At 40.2% G+C, this 23,248-nt stretch overlaps 1 protein-coding gene across 4 annotated transcripts in view; it reads left to right on the top strand.

Moving 5' to 3' along the window:
- The window catches only part of nfat5b (nuclear factor of activated T cells 5b), a 39,723-nt gene extending 25,857 nt beyond the window's left edge, over positions 1-13,866 (top strand). For all 4 annotated transcript variants that reach the window (XM_037750813.1, XM_037750831.1, XM_037750822.1 and 1 more), the window contains 11 exons: positions 303-921; positions 2,884-3,070; positions 4,009-4,199; positions 4,504-4,676; positions 6,563-6,697; positions 6,797-6,849; positions 8,523-8,655; positions 9,791-9,865; positions 10,025-10,128; positions 10,288-12,097; positions 12,744-13,866. In XM_037750813.1, the coding sequence (XP_037606741.1) occupies positions 303-921; positions 2,884-3,070; positions 4,009-4,199; positions 4,504-4,676; positions 6,563-6,697; positions 6,797-6,849; positions 8,523-8,655; positions 9,791-9,865; positions 10,025-10,128; positions 10,288-12,097; positions 12,744-12,979 (3,716 nt within the window). In that variant the 3' untranslated portion in view covers positions 12,980-13,866. The remainder of the gene's footprint in view (positions 1-302; positions 922-2,883; positions 3,071-4,008; positions 4,200-4,503; positions 4,677-6,562; positions 6,698-6,796; positions 6,850-8,522; positions 8,656-9,790; positions 9,866-10,024; positions 10,129-10,287; positions 12,098-12,743) is intronic.
- The last annotated feature ends 9,382 nt before the right edge of the window (positions 13,867-23,248 follow it).

Genomic DNA, 23,248 nt, shown 5'->3' on the forward strand with positions numbered 1-23,248 from the left:
TTTTTTATTAAGGGGGACTGCTCACCTCTCATCTCTTCAATGGCCCCTTTTTAGCCACACCTACAGTATACTGCGCCTCACATACTGTACATTTACAAATCCTCAGATATCACCAGCACCACAGATGCACACACTTAAAGATCCAATGAAAAGGGGGAAATTTTAATTGGATGTATAAAAAAAAAAGCTAAAAACAAAAGCAAAAAATAAACAATCATGAACAAATTTTGCTGCTTAAATGGGACTGCTAGCCAACACTGGTTGAGAGGCCTTTATTCACTGTCTAATTATTTGCACTGTAGATGCCATGTCCTCCTCTATGACCATGGAAGGCCCCCGCAGTGCTTTTCCCACCTCTTCCAGCCCCACCATGCATTCCAGTGCTTCAGCAAGTGACCAGAACCCAGTTCACAGCGGCGGCAATGTCGACCCAGAGGACGCCAGGAGCAGCAGAGCGGTTCCAGAGGTTGTCGGAGCAGAAGGTGGGAATGGTAACAGCAGCAGGGGCAGCACTGAGCAAGGAGGAGGAAGAGGTGTAACATCCCAGGAGGCTCAACCACATCACCAGATGACGCCGTCTAAGCGCCGCACCGTACTGAACATCTCTCCACCTCCGCAAGACCTGTTTGATGAAAGCCTGATGTCCTGCCAGGATGAAACGTCCCTGGACTCGGAGCAGAGTAGCAGCATCTGGATGGAAGACTCTCTCTCCAACTTCAGCGTCATGAGCACCTCCTCCTACAATGACAACACAGAGGTGCCACGAAAGTCACGCAAACGCACTCCTCGGCAGAGGCCCGGTCCTAAGTCTGTGCCTGGAGGGGGAGCCAGCATGGACGTGTTTGATGCAGACAGTGCCAAAGGTCCACACTTTGTCCTGTCACAGCTCGGCCCTGACAGCAAGACTGGACCAAAAGGAAGGTTTGTGCTACTCTTCAGCTGACTTTCTGATGTCCACGTCATGCCCCTTTACATCTCATAAAGTAGTCAAAGGAAAAAACAATATAAGGTGTCTTAAGGTAAAATGTTCGGCCACCACAAGCTTCCAAGTCAAAGACTCTGAAGCTCTGCTGGAGTGATGAACAACATTCATCCAAAAGATTTTCTAAAGCTGCAACTATTAGCCCAGACCTATTCAATTACTTTTTTAGAAGGGCCAGATTTGAAAACAGTGAAGTGCCAAGAGGCGGATCTCATCTGCAAAGCTAGGAAATTAAAAATGAAAACTATACACCTTTTTAATCTTAGTAGATTATTGTTTTAATAAACACAAAGTTGCATTTAACATCTTTTTTATTCAGTTTGGCTCTCCTAAATTCCCTCTGCTTAACAGCCTTGGTTAAAACTTTTTAACAAAATAAGTATTTCTGTGCTTAACAAGACAAAACTAATGAATGGGCTGCTTAGCTTACCAATAAAATACCAATAAAATTATGATCTTCTAATAATCAAACAATGTTAACTCCCATAAACTTGGTGTTATGTTAGCAGGTTATTTAAATAAAAACAAAATTATATTGCTTTTAACAGGCCATAACAGTGTCAAAAGTGTGAGTGGTAACGTTGATGAACGGGAATTAACTCTCTTATTGGAATTTTTTAAGAAATACTTTTTTCCTATTTATAAATAATCAAAGGGCCAGTTTGAGATTGTTAGAATTGAATAGGCCAGCATTAATCGATTAGTCCTATTGACAGAAAATTAATCACCAACTATTTTCAGAATCAATTAATGGTTTCAGTCATTTTTCAAACAAAAATGCCAAATATTTTCTGTTTCCAGCTTCTCAAATGTGAAAATTTGCATTTTTTCTTTGTAATATATATAATATATATATATATATATAAATTCAATTTAATATCATCAGGTTCTGGACTTGGTCGGACAAAACAAGCAAATTGAAGGCATCACACAGAGAAAATGTGAATGGCATTTTTTCCCAAAACAATTAATAAAATAATCATTATATTAATCGATAATGGAATTAATCATTAGTTGCAGCGCTAAAATAATCCCTCATTTGGTGTTTTGATGACGGCGGTAGATAGCGTTGTCCAACCCAATGCTGAAAAATCTCCCATTCGTGTTCAATTAGAATCAGATCTGCTGACTGCAAAATCTATAGCATATGATTCTCATCATCTTCTTATCATCTGAAGCCTCGTACCCTGTAGGGAAGCATCTGCATTGGTTATTTTTCTTCTCCTCATTTACTCATGTTATCTGTCACCCATCAGTGACCAAAGAAAACACTTAATATAGGAAGTTGTTTGCTGAGTAGTTAATTGACTTTTTATTCATTTAATATTCTCCGGGTGGTAGTTACACAGTTCAACTCTGAAGTGGGTACTTTAATCTGTGTTATCATTGTCTGAAAGGCCCTTGTGGATAATCTCATGCAGCACTCATCCTGACTGTCAGAATAGGTATTATCAGGAAATCACACATTGCACGAACAGATGGAAATCTCAACAAAACTACTCTGGCTCTAAATTTCCCATCACGCTGTGACTGAAGAAGAGCGGTTAGATGAGAGGGGTGGGAGGGGCAGGATACTGAAGTACAAACAATGGACAGCCACAGTGAATCACAGAGCCTCTCTCAAAGACCCAGGATCAGCAGAGCAGATTAAATAAACAGATAACTCTGAACGCTTTAAGAGCTGGGGATGGAATATGCTGGGTGGATGGAGGGCTTGTTAACTTTGCTTTGCTCAAAGCATCATAGAGGGTGGAGGAGATGGGGGGGGTCTGAACAAATAAGGACGGGGTCATAATCCAGAAGGTGCCAGCTAGGTTGCACCAACTAAAATAGCATTGCTATAAAATGTTAGGATTAGAAATAATCTGTTGGTGTCTCTGTTAAACCGGTCTCTTTTGCAGCTCTGATGATCCTCAGAGGACTTACCAGAAAGGAGGAGCTCTCTCGATGCAATACCCACAGAAGAGCGAAGGGAAGGAGGTGAAGATCCTCGTCCAGCCGGAGACTCAGCACCGAGCCCGCTATCTGACTGAAGGCAGCAGAGGGTCAGTGAAGGACCGCACTCAGCAGGGCTTCCCTACTGTAAAGGTAACCGTTAAACGCCCTACACAGCCTCTATAAGGAACTTTTCGGCCATTTGTTTAAGGTTAGGTTAATGATTGGGTTATACCCAGAGGCTTTGAAATACAGTATGTGTTTGTAAGTTTGCTATTTTTAGAGCCATAGCAGGAGTGGGGCAAAAAACATGTCTAATATGTTCAGGGTGGAGGAGTCAAGGTCACAGTGTGTCAAAAAGTGCAAAGAGTATTTTTCCGCAGAGACTTAATATGCTCGGTAGGGTATTATGTTTTTTCAACAAATCAAATCAAGACATACACAAATGTATTCCCCCGTCCCCCTCGTCCCCTCTTCTTCTGTTTATAATCTTCACTCAGAGCTACCCAAAAATAAAATAAACAATAACAGCGATAATAAAATTCACATTCACATACATTATTTAGTAAACCAAGTAAATTAATATAAATGTAAACAAAAAATACTACTAATATTAAATTACAAAGAAAAAAAGGGACATAGATAAATCAAAATTAATTATATGGATAGTCTAATTGCTTATCAGTGCCAGGTCCGATCCAGTAGTTGTTTTGTGTCTGCACACTGTTTGCATACAAAATTCCATACTAACATGCAATTTAGTATGCTAAAACAGTATGTAGGATTTTTTAGTATGTACGAAACCTTCGTATGAAACCAATAGTACGCAAATTGCATACTATTTCCGGGGAAATATTACAGTGTGGAAACACTGGACACTCCGGTGGCATAAATATCCCACAATGCAATGTGGTAGAATCAACAATGTTCATAACAGTCAATGGTGGACAGCTCTGTAACATCAATAACGCTTCAATTTAAGTGTAAGTATAGGATTTTACTTTTCTAGAGGCGTAATGTATTTTTGAAATTAGTTACAATTCAATCTTCTATAATGCATATATTGTTGTCTTCTGTTTTTACTTACACAGCTGGAGGGACTGAATGAGCCAGTGGTTTTGCAGGTGTTTGTGGGCAACGACGCCGGGCGTGTTAAGCCTCACGGATTTTACCAAGCTTGCAGGGTGACCGGCCGCAACACCACAGCCTGCAAAGAGGTGGACATTGATGGGACAACTGTCATTGAGGTGTCCCTTGATCCAAGCACCAACATGACACTAGCGTACGTACTTCTAGAGATTGAAATTGGGTTTCTTTACTAGCATTACTCCAATAAAGTATTTCATTTTAATGTCAAATTAACCACAAACAGGGTAAGTGTTGCTTTTCTTGTGTTTACCCAGTTGTACATCACAGATAATTCAAACCACTTGCTTAATAAAGCCATTGCATAATGGATAAATACTTTATTGATCCCCTAGGGTTGAGGTATTTTAATGTTGTAAAGAGCTGCTAGTTTAGCAAACACTATACAGTTGTTGTTGTAAACTGCAGGTTTTCCAGGCTAACAGGGTCTCTCTGTGCAGGGTGGACTGTGTTGGGATCTTGAAGCTCCGTAATGCTGATGTCGAGGCTCGCATCGGCGTGGCTGGTTCGAAGAAGAAGAGCACACGCGCTCGGCTGGTGTTTCGGGTCAACATCCCCCGTCCGGATGGATCAGTGCTCACGCTACAGACTCCCTCATCTCCAATTCTGTGTAGTAAGTCAGTCTCCTTGTGTTTGTCTCTGTGGAAATGCTATTATAAATGCAGAATAGATTCACTATATTAAACCAGTTTCATTAGAATTGATAGAAGCAAAACAGACAGCTGACCTGTAGTTTACATAGTTAATAATTACCATTATAAAAGCTGTTTTCTCCTCTTTAACATGTCCGGTTTCTGAACTTTAATCTAGCCTGAGGTCAGGAGACAGTTGTTCTTTTATGTCCACACTTGGAGACAGCTTGTAAAGATCCCTTCAGGTTCAAGTGTTATTTGATAATAATGTGTACAGTATGTCGGGTGTGGTTGGTTTCATAAACAGGAAAGACGCTTAGGGGTATAAGAAAGTTTCTGTGTAAGTGGATTGGGAGAGACGGGAGAAAGAGAAGGAAAGGACGAAACAATGGAGGTGTGTGTGGACTTCTATTGTTTATACAAGAGCTAGCATGCAATCCAGGGAAATATCTTTCCACATAACAAAAAAAAATAGTAATCCCCCTTGGCGCGTGTGTGTGTGTGTGTGTGTGTGTGGCGCAGAGTAGTGAAAAAGATTTATGAAATGTGTTTGAGGAAACGTGGACAGATTTTGAGCTTCAGGTTGTTCAAAGTTCTTAATGCCATTTTGAAAGGCCTGTGAGAAATAGTAACAGTAACAGTATTTTAATTTTAGTTGTATGTAAACGTCCCATCTTTGTTCAGGGTACCTGCAGTCTTAAATTGCTTTCACAAAAGTCTTAGTTATAAAATGCTTTTGTATCAGAGACATGGCACAAATATAAACTACAAGTGGGATTGTTGCAACAGTGGATTGTGCTGCAGGAGGCTGTTTAATCCCTTTTTATTTTTGGAGATTTAGTCTCCTTTAGTCTGGATTTTATAAACTGGAGTTGCGGTTTGTTAGTTTGTATTGTTGTGTGACTTTTGTGTTTTAAAGAGTTTTAATTTTAGTTGTATGTAAACGTCCCCTCTTTGTTCAGGGTATCTGCAGGTCTTGAAAAGTCTGTAAAGAGGACCTGATTGTGCTTATTTTCAGGTGCATACTTGTGTTTTGGGTTTCTACTAGAACATATTTTCATGCTTTAATGTTAAAAAAACACTTTACTTTTCTCATACCAGCTGTGCTGCAGCACCTCTATTTTGAGCTCCTAAAGGAAAGGGGAAAAGCACAAAAGCATTCGTTTTCCTAAAAAAGGCCTTAGAAGTACGGCTGGGTGATATGGCCAAATTCTTCTATCACAATATAGATCATTTCATATCTAGATAACGATGTATATCACAATATAACATGTTAAAGCCTATTTTTGTATATTCCTGTGTGAATTAAATACTTGACAAATGAAAAGTATTTTCTCATTTTAAGAACTTGAGTACACAATGGACATAACAGTTTTAAGTGAAATTATAGAGAAAAAAATAAATAAATATAGGCTTTGCCTATATCGCGATAGAATCAATATAGAAAAATATACATGACATTTTTATATTGTCTTGGCGAAGATATCGTCATAATGCCCAGCCTTATTTAGAAATTATTAAAAAGTCTTAAATTGCTTTCATAAAAGTCTAAGTTATAAAATGTTTTTGTATCAGAGACAAGTGGGATTGTTGCAACAGTGGATTGTGCTGCAGGAGGCTGTTTAATCCCTTTTTCTTTTGGAGTTTTAGTCTCCTTTAGTCTGGATTTTATAAATACCTTTTCCAGCCCAAACCTTCTGTAGTTTAACCATTCAGCATCAAATGAATTACTTTGAGGCATTATAAACATCATCAAATTTGTGTGAAAATACATTAAACCAACCTGCTTCAACTTGAATATCTTTTGGTGAAAATCCGTAAAAGTGACCCTCATCAGTGACCCTGTTTGTATTTGCCCTGTTTTCAGCTCAGCCTGCAGGAGTGCCTGAAATCCTGAAGAAGTCACTACACAGCTGTTCAGTGAGAGGTGGAGAAGAGGTCTTTATCATTGGCAAAAACTTTCTTAAAGACACCAAAGTCATATTTCAGGAGAACATCTCTGGTAAGAAGATATGATTTTTTAGATCATAATTGTCTGCGTAAATTTTGGGTTCATGCATTATAATTGTTCTCTAGTAAACGAGTCTTCTGTCTGTTCCAGATGAGAACTCGTGGAAAGCAGAGGCTGAAATTGACATGGAGCTGTTTCACCAGGTAAAATGGGATTTCTCTCGTGTTATTTTAGAACTGAATGATTAAAGGGATAGTTTGGGTGGCTAAAAACACATTTTAGCCGCCTAAGAGAAAGGCTCACCTATAACTATTAATATCAGCTAAAGTGTACACTATTTTTAGAATATGTTCACCGCTTTGTCTCGCCGTCAGACAGCCCTTTCAGACGTGGAGCTGAAGCCGTTATCTATGCTCTCTTCAAAGCCACCAGACTTCTTTGACAGAAACAGTAATTTTACCTCGCAGAACACTGGAGTTGCTGGTCTACCGCTGCCTCGATCGGTTAGTTAGTTTGTGTTATTGTGTGACTTTTGTGTTTTAAAGAGTTTGGATTCAGCAAAGTCACACAAAAACACAAACTAACCGATCAAGGCAGCGGTAGACCAGCAACTCCCGTGTTCTGCGAGGTAAAATTACTGTTTTTGTTAAATGAGTCTAGTCTGAAGGGAGCATAAATAACGACTTCAGTTCCCCGTTGGAAAGGGCTGTCTGACGGCAAGGTAAAGCAGTACAAATATTCTAAATATAGTGTACACTTAAACTGAATTAATTTTTTAATGGTTAGAATACGTTTTGCTGTCGGCCCCGTCTCACTAACTATGCATAAGTACCTCATACAACCCCACTTCAAAAATCTGAGTTATCCTTTTAATGCCAATTACTAATCAGCTGAGTAGATAGAAGCAGCCTTTTCAGATTTGTGTGGGGCTTTAGATGTAATCATCTTAAATGGCTGCTGGTTCCAATGTTTGAGTAGACTCATTGTGGTCTGACCTAATTACACTCAGTCTCAGCGGCTATACTGAGTGTGTCTCAACAGTCCAGTTTAAACCTTTGCTCTTGTAAACAAAACACTCAGAAGTAGATGAGTTGATGGATCTGCAGCTAATAGAAAAGGTCCTTCTGTTGGATGTCATTTGGGTTTTTGGAGTTTTCTTGTAAACAAGCACAGTTTTGTTTACTGTCATTGATTGTGACTGAAACTTCTGTTGTGTCTCTGCAAGGACTAACAAACATGTTGAATGTGTTTCCTAACTAAAAAAACATTACAGTTTCAGAGTGTTTTTTGAAACCAGCACTGTTTAAGTTGGCTAGTGGTCTTCTTTCCTGCCCTTTTATGGGGCAACGCTACATTTTCAAATCTTTACTGCCACCAGCTGTTGATAAGTGGAATTAAAACTTGATTAAACTGAGAGATGCAGCTATTGCCCCTGTCATTTGGTAGATATGGCCTCACTTGGTTGGCCCAATCGCTGAGCAAGAATGTCCAAGAGATATGAACTATATTATGAGCATAACTGATGAATATTTTACGATCCAAATGTATAAAAAAGGTGAGAATGTTTCATGCTCAAACCTTAGCTATTTCCCTTTATATTAATAAGACAAATCTTCATGACTGAAAGCAGTCATCACTGTGTAAATCCAATCTAGTATAAACATTTACAATACAACCTCCAGCAGTCACAGAAGTGTTTATCACGTCACCCCCATGCTCATGATGTGTTGGAGGGTACAAGATACAAAGTGATGACCTGCTCATCCAGATATTCACTATCGTCTGAACAACTCAACTCAGATTAGATAAATGTAGTTAGACCTACTGTAGTTTACATTCTTTTTTGCTGACTTTTTTTTAATGATCTCCCCCCTAGAATCACGTGATAGTGAAGGTTCCGCCGTACCAGAACCAAGCCATCACCTCTTCAGTATCTGTGGGAATCTATGTGGTGACGAATGCTGGGAGATCCCATGACGTTCAGCCTTTTACCTACACTCCAGATTCAGGTTTGTTCCAGTCAATTTCAGTTTATTTGACTAAATCACACAAAGTTTATCTTCTTCATCTGTCTCTTTTTACAATCAACTGATGAGGAGAGCAGCTTGTTAGAAAGCATGAAAACAATGTAAAGTGTTCCAGCAGCAGAAGGACTTGCAGTAACTCTCTTTCACACACCACTAAGCATATTGTGTACACGACTTCCCATGTTGTAAACACGAGTTTTCGAATTTAATTTGAAGGCACCATAACATCCGCCGCCGTTGCATCATAACTAGGGAGCCTAGTGTAAGTGCAATCAGATTCTCTTAACACCGCAGTTGTCTTTTCCTAATTCCTTATGAATTCCCCTTCACATCTTTCCTTGACCTTATGACGCTTTCCATCGAGGTCAAGGACAAGTGGTTAGGAAAAGACATTAGGATGTCATTTTTTGACTTTTCGACCGCAGCCCTATGGCAGGGCTAATTATAATGAGTGGCAGCTGTCTCCACTCCTGCAATTAGACACACCCTTACACAGACACGAGAGAGAGAGAGGCTGCAGGCGAGGTGGAAGAGGAGGCCGTCACACAGCTGGTTCACTCAGTTTAGCAACTTGAGAACACCACCTACAGTTTAGTAGGATCAGAGCAAGTATTAGCAATCATTAGCAAGATATCTTTCAAGAGGACAATACACAGCCCATTTCTAAACACATTCAGGACTCTCTTTCATCTGGACTTTTTGTAATTGTGAGGTGCTTATGCTGCGTTCCAGACAACTTGGAAGTTGAACATTTCTAAGATACATTTCTAAAAATACACTGGAACACCACTCAAAGTCAGAGTTCCTCCTTGCGAACTCGGGGCAAATCCATATACCCTGACTTCACAAAGTAGCAGTTGTCTCTTCTCTGCATAAAACATTAGTTTGTCATGGTCAGCCATGGGTTTTTTTTTACGTTTGGCATTGTGCAACTGAAAAGCTTTGAGGTCAGAACTTGGAAATTTCTACTGGGAAAATGCGGACCTCCGATTGTCTGGAACGCAGCATTAGTGCTCGCTGTACATTATCCCTTACTTATTGTGCTGTGTGTTTACATAGATTTTTCTAATTTTGTGAGCTCATAGAGATAAAAATCTGTTGATGTTTGTCCTTGTAGCAAAAAATGATGTCCCTGTGAAGAAAGAGGCACCCTCTCCAGTGAAGACTTGTTCATTTGATGAACAAATTAAAGGTTATTTTCCCTTTTTAACTATTCTACATAACCATGATTGTAGCCTCCCATTTGAAAGCTGTTCATTTTCTAATATACTGTACTTGTGAGCTCACAGTGGACTGCCACTTCTCTGAATAGCTGAAGAATAAGATGTATTTGTTGGTCTTGCCCCTACAGTTCTAGACGGTGCCTTGTTGCCTTCGTTGTTGCCTTTAGTGAAGAGAGAAGATGTCACTCCGATGGAAGTCACCAGCAACCTCCAATCTTCTGGTGTATTTAAGGTGATATATTGATCTGTAACCTAATTAAAGGCCTCATTAAAAACGAATTTGCGTTAATGTGTTATTATCGCATTAACTTTGACAACCCTACAATAAAGATAACGCAATAAAACTGACAAAAAAGCAAAATAAAGCACATCTTTCATCTTGTGTTTGCAGAGTGGTGACCTGTGTCCAGCCCAGCAGAGCCCAGACATGACTACATGCCATCTAAATAAAAACAGACCATTCTCCAACAACCTGTCTCAGCCTGCAGGTGACCCTGACAAAGGCCAGGCTCCTGTTTTTCCCAAAGCAGAGCCCTTAAGCACTATCCAGAAGCAGGACATAGTGGCCACCAGCTCCTTCTCTGTACCCACCGACTCTCTGCTCCAGCAGGGATCACAGCAGTTCCTCCTGGATTCCAGAGAGGGCCTCGGACAAGAGAGGCCCGGCAGCGGCTCTGGAGCTGTGGGGAGGCTTTGTGGAGAACCAGCGCCTCAACAGCAGCAACTTCCACTGTTCCCCCCAGACGAAGTAGCCCAGCTGGAGGAGGCTGTGAGGCAACTTAAAGCCAAAGGGTTCTGTAACTTACCGCTTCAGCCTGAAAACTCGATGACCAAACAGCAGCAGCAACACATCCAGCACCAGCAACAGATCCAAAAACAGCAAATTCAGCAGCAGCAACAGCAGCAACAGCAGCAACAAATCCAGCAGCAACAGCTTCAACAGCAGCAGGCTTTAGAGAATTTACAGCAGCAGCTGTTTCAGCAGTCACAGATTCAGATGCAGTGTGGCATGTTTCAGGATGCCGCCCAGGCCAAGAGCGCGGAGCAGCAGGGCTCATCACAAGGAGTGGTGTCAAACCAGGGGACTCTTTTCCAACAGGCCCAACAGCAGCAACAGCAGCAGCAGCAACAAGCAGTTATGTTTCAACAGGCGAGTGACCTGCTCTCTATTCAGACCAACTTCCTCCAGCAGACACCCTCACACCCTTCACCACCCATGTTTCACAATCCCAGTTCTTTGGCTGAAACGCAAGATCCACAGGGGGGATTGTTTCAGAAAGCCTCTCAGGAGCAGGTCCTCTTCCAAAACACCATGACAGTGCTACAGTCTTCAGAACAACAGCCCTCAGCCCCGGGACTCTTCCTCCCTCAGACATCCCTGCCCTCTCAGCTCACAACCAGCAGTGCTCAACAGCAGCAGCAGCAGCAGCAGCAACAACAACAGCAGCAGCAGCTGGCCTTCCTCAATGCTCTACAAACGCCTGCCCCTGAACCACAATCAGTATTTCAGGCTCAGACCCAGCTCCCCCCCATCCAACAGAGAAGCCCCATGGAGCAGCAGCAGCCCTCGCAGCCTCAGCCCCACACACAGCCAGCCCAGCAGGCGTCCTTGTTTCAGAACATCTCCCCACACTCATCTGCAAACACACTCTCTCCGGTCCAGCAGCAGCAGCAGGCTGGCCTACTGTTCTGCAACAACCCCCTGTCCAGTCCGGATCAGGCCTCCGGCCTCCTGTTCAGCAGCCAGGGCCAGATGCCGCCGCTGACCAGCAGCAGTCTAGTTTCCCAAGAGCCCCAAAACCCCACTCTGCTCTTTTCCCAAGCCAGCGTGGTGACAGTAAACCAGCAGGATCGCTCTGAGCCCATGGCCTTAGGGAACCCCGCCGACCCACGGCAGCAAGTCATGTTTCAGGAGCAACAGCCGATGCAGCTGGGCGGCAGCTCAAACAACCGGCAGGAGCAGCCCGTGGGCCTCTTTATGCCTCAGTCTAACATGGCCTCTCTGCAGGGGGGGCTGGCCGCTCAGGAGCTCGCACAGTCAGCCATGTTTGCGTCACAGAACGGCGTGGCGAACCTCCAGACGACCACCTCCTCCCCTGTTCAACAGCCAGGGACTCTGTTTCAGACCGCTGTCAGTGGGAGCATCAATCAGCCCAGCCAGCCTCAACAACCTGGCCTCTTCCTGTTTGGTATTCAGAACGGTGAGGAAATGATTACACAGGTGCACACCCTTGAACCGGTTGGGGTAGTATTAATGACTGCCAACAAGTGCAGATGGCAAATATTATATGAACCATTTACAAAACAAAAGCTTTAGTTTAACTCCCTTCCATAACAAGGTCCTCACACCACACAAAGAATAGTAGAGTTGTCAAAAGGGAAAGTAAATGGGGAAATAACTATATATATAAATATATATATATATAAATATAAATATAAATATAAATATAAATATATATATATATATATATATATATATATATATAAATATATATATATATAAATATATATATATATATAAAGTAAATATAAAGTTCACATTACACTAAATGTATAAACAATTATTGTTTTGCATACATAAGACATACTGTTTGATGAAAAAATACTCCTTATTGTGATGATAAGTTCAGCCCTAGTCGTCTAGTTCACCTTCAGTAGTCTTAAATGTCCTTCCATTTTATTTCAATACACTTGAAATAAATGAACTCATATTTTTACCAGCTGAACTACAGTTGAACATGAACTTATCTGTGCATATGAAAAGAACAAAGAAACGTGGAACAATAAACTTGCATTACAAACTGTTAAGTGTGAGGTTTGTAAACTATTTCTGTTCTCCCCTTGCAGAATGTGGCCAGCTGATGAACACTCCTGGAAACACGCTGTCGGATCAGCTTATAGCCATCAGCCAGTCTGGTCAGAACCAAAGAGAGAGTGACGCACACATCCAGTCTCTGCTCAGCCAGTCCATGTCTCAGTCTGGGCCTGTGCAGAACAGCATGGGCTCTCAGAACATGGAGAAGATTGATGACCTGCTGGTCAGCCTGCAGGAGTCGGGCAGCAACTTAACGCGTTCATACTAACGGATTCGTCTTTTATTTTGATATGTGGACTGATTGTAAAATGTTGTTGATTAGCACATGCAGTGGAAGATTTGTGAATTAGCCCTGCATCATGAAGTTTAATACAAAACACAACATTTAGTTCTTATATCTGATCACCAAATATTTTCCTGCCCTACTAACACATTATTGGTTTCACTTCAGGACTTCTCAGGAGAGAGCAGTGAAGGTGCCGCTGGCCTTGCTGAGCCAGTCTCTTCCTCCTAAAAAGTCCTTGTGATTATTCTCCGGAGTGGCATGAATTGGATCTGTTCTCTCATTATTAAGGACAAATTAATATCCAGACTGTGAATTTGGGCTGGAATTTCTTGGCTGAGAGGGCCGGCTGAGAAAAGTGAATGTCTCTTATTGACTTAATGACTGACTCCGCGTTGTGTAACGAACGTGTGCAGGCGAGAAGAGACAAATTATCCTTACTGTTCTGTGAGAAAAGCAGCATTAGGCACTTTTCTTCAACTTTTCCTCCGGAAGTGCAGGAACTCAGTGGTCTTGTTGTTCATTTAACTTGTGAAGTTTTGTGTGCATCTGTAGATAGATGGTCAGTGATGTTATCTGCAGCGTCTTTCGGTTCTCGTGGTGATTTCTAAAGTGTTCTCCAAAGTGTTTAGTGGTTTCCATGAATAGTGTTCCCTTTAATACTTCTTTTGTATTTTTGTTGTTGTATGGAAAGTTGAATGTGCTGTGTAGCAGGAAGGTTTAGACAGACTGCGGTATGTATGGTTGAGTACATCGAAGCAGCGCGTTCTCATTCCCAGGGTGTCAAATGCAGAGGCTTTGTCACGGCCGTTGACGTTCGATACCGCCGCACAACGGATCAACATTTTCCTCAGACGTATTATAAAATTATGAAGAAAAACAATATACGACTAAAATGACAATATGTTAACTTATTATGCACCGAGAAATTTACTTCCAAGGCCTCCGCCATTTCTGACAACATCAACAAACACGTCACAACTTGAGAACTCTGAGCTTTCAGAAAATTTCCACTTACGAGGTTGTGAATACCACAAGAGGGGGGTGTTCATATGGACTCTTCTCGTGAACACGGTAAACAGGACCCCATTTGAAGGCACCAAGTGTGCCGCGAGTGTGGGGACGTAGTGTCCTGGGTTCACAACGCTTAGTGTCATTTTCACTGTACAAACGTAGTAGTTTTAAGCCCAACCATGTTGTACTTTCCTAAACCTAACTATAGTGGTTTTGTTGCCTAAACCTAAAGTGACGCCAAGGGGCGTGAAAAAGCGGCGGTATGTGACGAGTTGGGATGAGAACGTGTTGGTAGTAGATGTGGAAGGTAGCTCCTGTTGATTTGAAATTATTTTCACCCAACAGTGTAGAAAAGTGTGTTGAGAGAAGGTAAGAGATGAGGCAGAGAAATGAGAGGTAGAAGAAAGTAGAAAGGTGTGCTACGCTAATCTGATGTTTAGTCACAAACAAGCGCGTTATGCAGTATGTGAGTGCTGATTATTTCAATGTTGTAGCAGCTTGCACTTGATATAGTATAAATATACTCACTCTAGCTGTCTCTGATAGCCGACAAAAGTGACTTTCATTCATGATATGACGTAGAAAGAATCAGATAACTAAAATAATATGGCATTTTGTTGCTATCTACAAGAGGCCTGGATAAATAGGATCTAGTCTTGTCTGGACCTGTTTTATTGCAGTAATACCTATAAAAGAATATTTGAAGTTCAGCCAACAGCTGTCGGTGTGGCGGTGCAGTGAAGACGGTCACCTGCAGCTGTGAAACATACTTTACCGTCTCCACCGCAGTGTACAGATAGCACTTTGTGATAAGCAAACATGTTCAGGCTAACATTTAGTCTGTATTCATCAAAACCAAACTGTGTCAGTTTGCTACTTTGTGGAGCAGATTCTCCTTTTTGATTCAGTATAAAGAGATGAATCTTTTAAGAAAGTGTGGTGGTAGAAATATAACAAATATTGGCTGAGACTTTTTTTTATATATATATATTCAGCATGTTGCGATGCTGTTCTTTGTGACCACTTTACACATCTAGAGTGCAGTACAGTCCCACAAGAGGTGGCGTGTTTTGTTCTTTTTCAGCCGCCTCTTCCTCATTGTTTACAGTGAAGAAGATTTTTTCTAACATGCTGTTACTATTCATTCCCAAAACCTAATAATACATTATTTATTCCTCAAAAACAGTGGAAAATGTGGATCGAGACATTTTCATTCAAATAATCTAATTTCAGTGGACATATAACTCTTATTGAAACACATCTACAGTAGAGAGAGTAGAATGTAATATAGTGTATTATTATTATTATTATGTATTTTAGTGCCATTTTGATGGCATCATTCTGCGTCAGGCACGCATGAACTGGAATAGTATTCTTCAACCAGCTAGAACAGAGCCTTTTTTTACCAGTTTTATTAATGTGATGGATTTAGTGAATGTTGAGGAGAAGCAGCTGTACATCTCATCCAGGTTAAGGTATTAAACATAGACTGTATATAAAGATGGACGACCTGTCTCCACTTCCTCCCACTGTACAGAAGTTAAGACAAAAATATACCCCGGATACGTGAGCTGTCATCTTTAGATTTGGACGTCATTTGGAGCCGGAGTCTGCGCAGTAGGGATCGGGCTGTAGCCACGGTATCGAGGCTACCCGCCCGAACCAATCGCAAGCCGAGCATGGTTGCAGCTTGATAGCGAGAGAGACTCACAGCTGCCAATCATGACGTCTCACCCCTTTTTTTATAGCATAAAATAGCTGATTTAAAACCAAACTTATCAGAAAAAATTAACACTTGAACATACATCAGCGTGATAAGAACTACCTAAAATGACAGAAACCATCTTTGGGAAAAATGTATTTGACTTTGACTTTTTAGTTTGGCCCATCTGCTAACATGGAGGGGGCAGGCTTTATGACCTATACTGCAGCCAGCCACCAGGGGGCGATTGAGACGTTTTGGCTTCACTTTTGGGGTGCTATCATGTCGTCCATCTCAGGCTGTTTCATACACCGTTCGTAGCTATACCTATGAAAAGGAATGCACTATAATTCGTGTATATCCCACTAAATCAATTTGTGTATATTCCACACAATCTTGAACTAAGAAATACCGAACTTTCGCCCAGGAGACCGGCGTTCGTGTCCCGTGTGAAACCAGAAGTCAACGTTGATTTATTTTGTCTCGTCACTGACGTACTGAAGTCACGCCACTTCTGGAGTTATTTTAAGCCAAACTACGATCTTTTTCTGAACCAAACTAAGTACTTCTGTTGCCTAAACCTAACCAAGTAGTTACCTGTGAAGACGGAAGTTTATTTTGAAAAGACTGTATAATGTACTGAGGGTAAATTAGGAATAACTTTTTGAGAGTATGTTGTCCATCGTTATATACAGTCTATGGTGTTAACATGCAGGAACAGAGCCCATTTTACATGTTTTTCTTGTAAATGCAGTCGTCTGCAGTTGGCTGGCGGCCTCAGGACCAAAGTTTGACTCAAATCTTGCTTTGCATAAATCCTGATGACAGGCCAGTTTTATGGCTCCGGAGCTTTTATTTCCTTTTTTTTTTTCTTAAGAAAAACATAGATGATTTCATTATTAGGCATGATGTCCTGCTGCCACACTTTTCTTTCTGTTTGTTTGTTGTGTTTTCTGTTTAGTTTGACTTTAAGTGCATGCGTGAACAAGGGGCTGGTTTCCGATGACGACAGAATTAGCTCAGTTTTATGCCTCGGTCGTTTTTGTTTTTTTCTATGTACAGTTTGTCAGAAACACAGTTACATTTTGTACACTTTAAAGTCAGAAACAGCTGTTTTATGATGGAGATTATGTAAACTTGACTGTGATTTAAGGAGCTACGTACGGCGCGTCAGTCTGAGCGGTTGCGAGTGGTTTTTAAAGGGACCCTACTCCTGAAGGAAACCTGACTTTGGAGAAAAGAGCTATCTGTGATCGGCTTTCTTCAACTTGTGAAATAGAAGAACTAAGATTTTCCCATGTTGAGTATTTATGATTTTGTTTGTTTTACAAAGTTTAGATCTTTTTTCTTTTTTTTTTAATCTGTGTAGTACCTGTGCCTCTCTTCGGAGAAGCATATCTAATTTATTTGTGTGTTGTTTATTATCTAAATTGTTTCCCTTAATGAGTTTCTGATGACGGCAATGTGATTTGGCCCCCCACACCTGCTGATACTGTAACCGGCACCTTGATGCCTTTTAATGAGATTGTACACTATGAATAACATGTACATTCCTGTGCACAGTCACTCTTCTGTGACTTTCTAATCATATACACCTAAATGTACCTATCATGTGTGTGCTCAAGGCTTATAATTGGCCCTGTAGTCCTTTTTGACCAAATGGTTGAACAGTTTTTTACTGTCAAAATCAGAAATCCTTCAAAACAGGACCAACAAATTTCAGTATTTTTACAATGAACATATGAATATCGAACTGAATGTGATTATGCAGCGTAAATGTCTCACTTAGATCCAGAATGTTCTTTTGTACACGTACTGGGGAGGTAATTACTTTTTTGAAATTACAGTTTCCCCATTTGTGTACTTACAATGTAACTGGAGATCAGACGTATATAAAAGCGTGACTCATTATATAGTCACTACTAAACTGTATGGAAAAGAGGGCGATAAAAGTTCTCATATTATTTCCTTAAGATGCTACAGGCTAACTTTCTCTGTTTCTTGCAATAGAACAACTGGTTTTACTTTTAACATTACCCATTAATTTAATATCAACAAATTTAATCTGCTATCACAGGTGTTCAAACTGTTATTGTTTTCCTAAAATGTCACTTTAGACACTAGTAGACATTGTACATGTGCCTTGAGGAGATGTTGTAGTTGATTGATGTTTTACCATTGTTGCCTGTTTAACACCTGCTGGTTCGACCAGTGATGATTAGTCCTCATTAACTAGAATGTTTGAAGCCATAAATGTACTTTAAAAGCTCGACAACAGTGACCAGATAAATGTTGATAACCGTGTTGTGCAATTTCTGTCATGCCTCTCAACTTGTTTGTACTGAAGTATCCATTGCATTTATGTTATACGACGTAGATGCAGACAAATTTTCCCTGAAACTGCTATGCAGCTAATATACTGTAAATGTAGATCTGTTAGTTTTTGAATATATATTTTTCTAAATAGCATCTCCCGTTTTCAGCATAAAGGAGAAACCAAAGTAGACGTTCTTTCTATTATTTATGTTGCTTGTTGAAATGTTTTCTGACGCTTTGAGTGCCGCCTGGAACCGATTTTTAATCTTTTAGTCAGTTAAAATGCAAATTTCTCCTCTCAACAACCATCTCAGTCTTGAATTAATTTTTTTGGTGACGTCTTCTTTACTGCCGTCTTGCTTGTAGGGTTTATGTGGATCCAGGCTTACTGTTTACTGGTGCAGTGGTTCCTAATCTACCAGCATGTCATGTCGTTCTCACAGTAAAAGTCATACTAGAATTGTTTTGTCCTGTAATTTAGGAACAATGTGAATTAGATATTCTGCAATTTTTCATGTAATTTGTCTTCAGTCTGGTATTATTATCTTCACTCCCAACACAAGTGAACCACTCCTCTAGTAAACAGCCTATTGTTGATCCTGGAAATAACAAGGGGGGAGATTTTGCCTTTTTGTTTCTAACCATGTGAACAACTGTCATAAATAATCACCCTTGGGAAGAAAAGAAAAACCCCTTTCTTTATATTTTTGCTTTTGTTGGGATGTTTTTATTCTCTTGCAATTAAATCTCTGTAAACTTGCTGCTATCTATATTAAACATATATACTTTAAATGTTCGGCCTTTGAGCTTTTATTTCATGTTTGTCGGTGTAAGCTACTGCAGAAGAATGCTTGGCTGTGGGATGAGGACACATTCATTCAGAAATATGTGGTTTCAGTTTTAGTTGTCTGCTGACACAACTGAAGATATTGGCGCATGACTGGTGTTTTTTTTCATGTAGTTTCCACAGAAGTGCACACGGGGGCAGACAATGTGATGACATTTAGCCACTTCTTTACAGCTTGTGTGTACAGCTCTTTATTTTTTAATCCTAAACATTGTATAAACACATGAAGGGCAGTTCAAGTGTCATCCCTCTGGCTTTTCTTGCTTTTTGAGCCACCAAAAGCTTTAGGCCTGCAAAATCTGCCTTTGTAAAGGCTTCTGCGAAGATTTAACAAAATCATTTTAAAAGAAGTCATCCCTGCATTTTGAGGTAATAAGGGGATTCATTTCCCTTTCATTCCGTCTTATCAGTGAGCTGAAGAGATGAATTTATAACTTATCAGTTATGACCGTTTCAATGTGGCTGTGTAATATAACGAGGGCGTTGCATCAGGTCAGAAGATGATAGCGAAAGTAAAGGGCTCCATATGGAGAGAGACGTACCACAAGACTACGAATCAGTAAAACTACAAGATCCACAATACATTCAACAGAAATGCCCTCCACACATTGATGGTGAAATCGTGTGGTTTTCTTCTTCTTCTTGTGTTAGTTAGATATTAGTTATGTTATATTTAATTGTGGCATTTTACTCCAGCAGAGTGCTTTGTTATTATGTGTTTTAGGGATACAGTATAAAAGCATCTAAACAAGTCTTAAATCATGCTAACTGTGTTGTCCTTGTGACTTTCTTTATCTGCTAGCAGCAACGTTATGCTCTCTGACACACCCATGGCAACCAAAAGTGAAAATAAACCTAATTTAATGTCAAATTCTCTACCAGTTTAGCTTTTTACCAAAGTGTTTGACCCTAATGACTGGATTAGTGCTCAGGAGAGGTGTCTTGGTGCAGACTAGTTGAGTTATTGAGTGTTTAAATGTGCCTGGTGGGCCAAAGACAGCCTCTGCTGTATATAGATAGATAGATAGATAGTGACTTTATTGATCCTGAGGGAAATTCAAGTTTCCAGCATTACAGTTCAATAGTGCAAAACATGTTAGTAAAAAGGCAGTAAAAAAGTAAAAGCAAACAAAATATGCCAGATATAAAAATACAAAGAGATAAAGAAAACTGTTAAAACTGAATATAGTGCAGGGTAACAGCTGTGATACAGGACTATTAAAAAAGTGAATGAGTATAGTGCATTATTATCTGTTCTGCAGACCGTCCTCCTTTGTAAACAGAAAACAGTCGGTACTGTAGCCGGGCCCCTTCTACATACAGCCACGCTGATAAACCGTAGCTTAATGTTAGACTGAGCTGACAGGTGTTCTTTGATTTTTACTTTTACTTTAGTAAAGATCTATATTTAGACTGTAATGACACTCTTATATACGATAACTTATCAGGTGGGCAATCCATGTGGTTAATAAGGCCTCAACAGATTTCTATGAGTGAATGAGTATTGTGCATTATTATCTGTTCTGCATACCCCCCCCCCCCCCCCCCCCCCCCAGACTTCAAATTGTCTGATAACAATCTTTTTAAACATTTCCCCAACCCTACCCCCCCCCCCCCCCCCCCCCCCCCCCAGAGAGGCGTTATACAGTTTGTTTCCTTGTTTGCCTTGACTTCCTTTACAACATTATGCTCTCTGACATACCCATGGCTAACCGAAATTGAAAATAAACCTCATTTAATCAAATTCTCGCTTCTATATAGAAGTGTTTTTACCCTAATGACTGGATTAGTGCTCAGGAGAGGTGTCTTGGTGCAGACTAGTAGAGTTATAGAGTTATATAGTGTTTAAATGTGCCTGGTGGGCCAAAGACAGCCTCTGCTGTAGACTATATAGATGATAGATAGATAGTAACTTTATTGATCCAGAGGGAAATTCAAGTTTCCAGCATCACAGTTCAATAGTGCAAAACATGTTAGTAAAAAGGCAGTAAAAAAGTAAAACAAACAAAATATGCCAGATATAAAAATACAAGGAGATAAAGAAAACTGTTAAAACTGAATATAGTGCAGGGTAACAGCTGTGATACAGGACTATTAAAAAAGTGAATGAGTATAGTGCATTATTATCTGTTCTGCAGACCGTCCTCCTTTGTCCCCCCCTGCCCCCCCAGAGAGTTGTTGTACAGTTTGTTTCCTTGGTTTATCTTGACTTCCTTTACAACATTATGCTCTCTGACATACCCATGGCTAACCAAAATTGAAAATAAACCTCATTTAATCAAATTCTCTACGAGTTTAGCTTCTATATAGGCTATGTGTTTTTACCCTAATGACTGGATTAGTGCTCAGGAGAGGTGTCTTGGTGCAGACTAGTAGAGTTATAGAGTTATATAGTGTTTAAATGTGCCTGGTGGGCCAAAGACAGCCTCTGCTGTATATAGATGATAGATAGATAGTAACTATATTGATCCCGAGGGAAATTCAAGTTTCCAGCATCACAGTTCCATAGTGCAAAAACATGTTAGTAAAAAGGCAGTAAAAAAGTAAGTAGTGCAAAGTACAAAATACAAAAAATAAAAAGGAGCACAAGCAAGAATGTTTGCCATATTAAGTGCCATCCCAAACCAATTAGCAGGGAGTGGAAGTGGATTATAAAACCCTCCAACAGCAAGTCTGCATCAATGCCGACTTAACCAGCTGCCCTTAAAGTACAAACTCGTAAACTGTTCAAACTAAGAAAGACATTTAATTTATTGTACTTTATTGTCATACGCACGTTATCAACTTAAAGTAATTAGATTGTATTTAGGATCTTGTCTAGTTTAGAAAACAGTAGACATGTTCATTATATTGTAAAGTAGGGTGACCACGTGTCCCACTTTACGGGGGATTGCACAGCATTTTTATCCCTTGTCTCACGTCCCACATATCGAGACGATGTCCCACATTTTCATTCGCTCAAGTTTTCAAAAGTCAAACCACTGCAGGACAGTCGCTTTTTTAAAATCTGTCTTTTATCCAATGGCTGTGAAGAAAGCAGGGAAGGCTGTCATCACGAGGCTGTTTGCTGTCAAACTGCGCACACGTGGGTCAAGTGCAGGTTAACATTTCACCATCTTTGCTGTGCTACGCCCAACGGAGAAAATTGGGACATATAAATTTCTTAATACAGTTTGAAAAGTATTTATGCCTGCAGACTGTGGTGGCAGTTTCTGTTAAAACAAGACACAAACCAACGTAACAACTTGTCTTTCAGTGAATTTAATAAAAAGGCATACATTAACAACTAAAGCATCTGCAGATGGACTCACGAGCACAGCCACCTGTTGTGGACTGTGGCAAGTGAGCCCCGAATACAAAGAGTAGTCAGTATTTATACATTTAAAGCATAACACGAAGATAAGTGCAAAGAAGAAAGGAAGAGAAGGATAGAAAGTGTATCAATGCGTCAGCACACAGCAGACAACAGAGCATCACAAGACATAACAAGTATTTCAGCAATCTGTTGTTTACAGTTACAGAGATCTAAAATGTCAGATCACTGTCCTATGGTGACAAAGTTGAACATGTGAGGCCCTGAGATTATCTAAAGGTACAGTGTTAAACTGCAGATATGAAAATTGCCATTACAAGACACAAACATTTCACTTGCACTGGAACATCTTGGTCTTTTTAATAATATTCTCATTGCATCATTATATGCAACCTGAAGTCTCTGTAAGCTCGCTTTTTTATAGTTTGACCACAAATGGGCTGTATATACAGTGGTGTACAATATGCTCTGAACAGAGACATCTTCACTCTATCTGAACACATACTAAACTTGAAGAACTAATCCAGTCATTAGGGTAAAAACACTTATATAAAAAGCTAAACTAGTAGAGAATTTTACATTAAATTAGGTTTATTTTCACTTTTGGTTAGCCATGGGTGTGTCAGAGAGCATAATGTTAATAAAGAAAGTCAAGACAACCAAGGAAACAAACTGTACAACGCCTCTCTGGGAGGCAGGGGGGGGACAAAGGAGGACGGTCTGCAGAACAGATAATAATGCACTATACTCATTCACTTTTTTAATAGTCCTGTATCACAGCTGTTACCCTGCACTATATTCAGTTTTAACAGTTTTCTTTATCGCCTTGTATTTTTATATCTGGCATATTTTGTTTGTTTTACTTTTTTACTGCCTTTTTACTAACATGTTTTGCACTATTGAACTGTGATGCTGGAAACTTGAATTTCCCTCAGGATCAATAAAGTTACTATCTATCTATCTCTCTATCATCTATATAGCCTACAGCAGAGGCTGTCTTTGGCCCACCAGGCACATTTAAACACTCAATAACTCAACTAGTCTGCACCAAGACACCTCTCC

The sequence above is a fragment of the Sebastes umbrosus genome, chromosome 2 (assembly GCF_015220745.1).
Source record: "Sebastes umbrosus isolate fSebUmb1 chromosome 2, fSebUmb1.pri, whole genome shotgun sequence".
Taxonomy (NCBI): Eukaryota; Metazoa; Chordata; class Actinopteri; order Perciformes; family Sebastidae; genus Sebastes; species Sebastes umbrosus.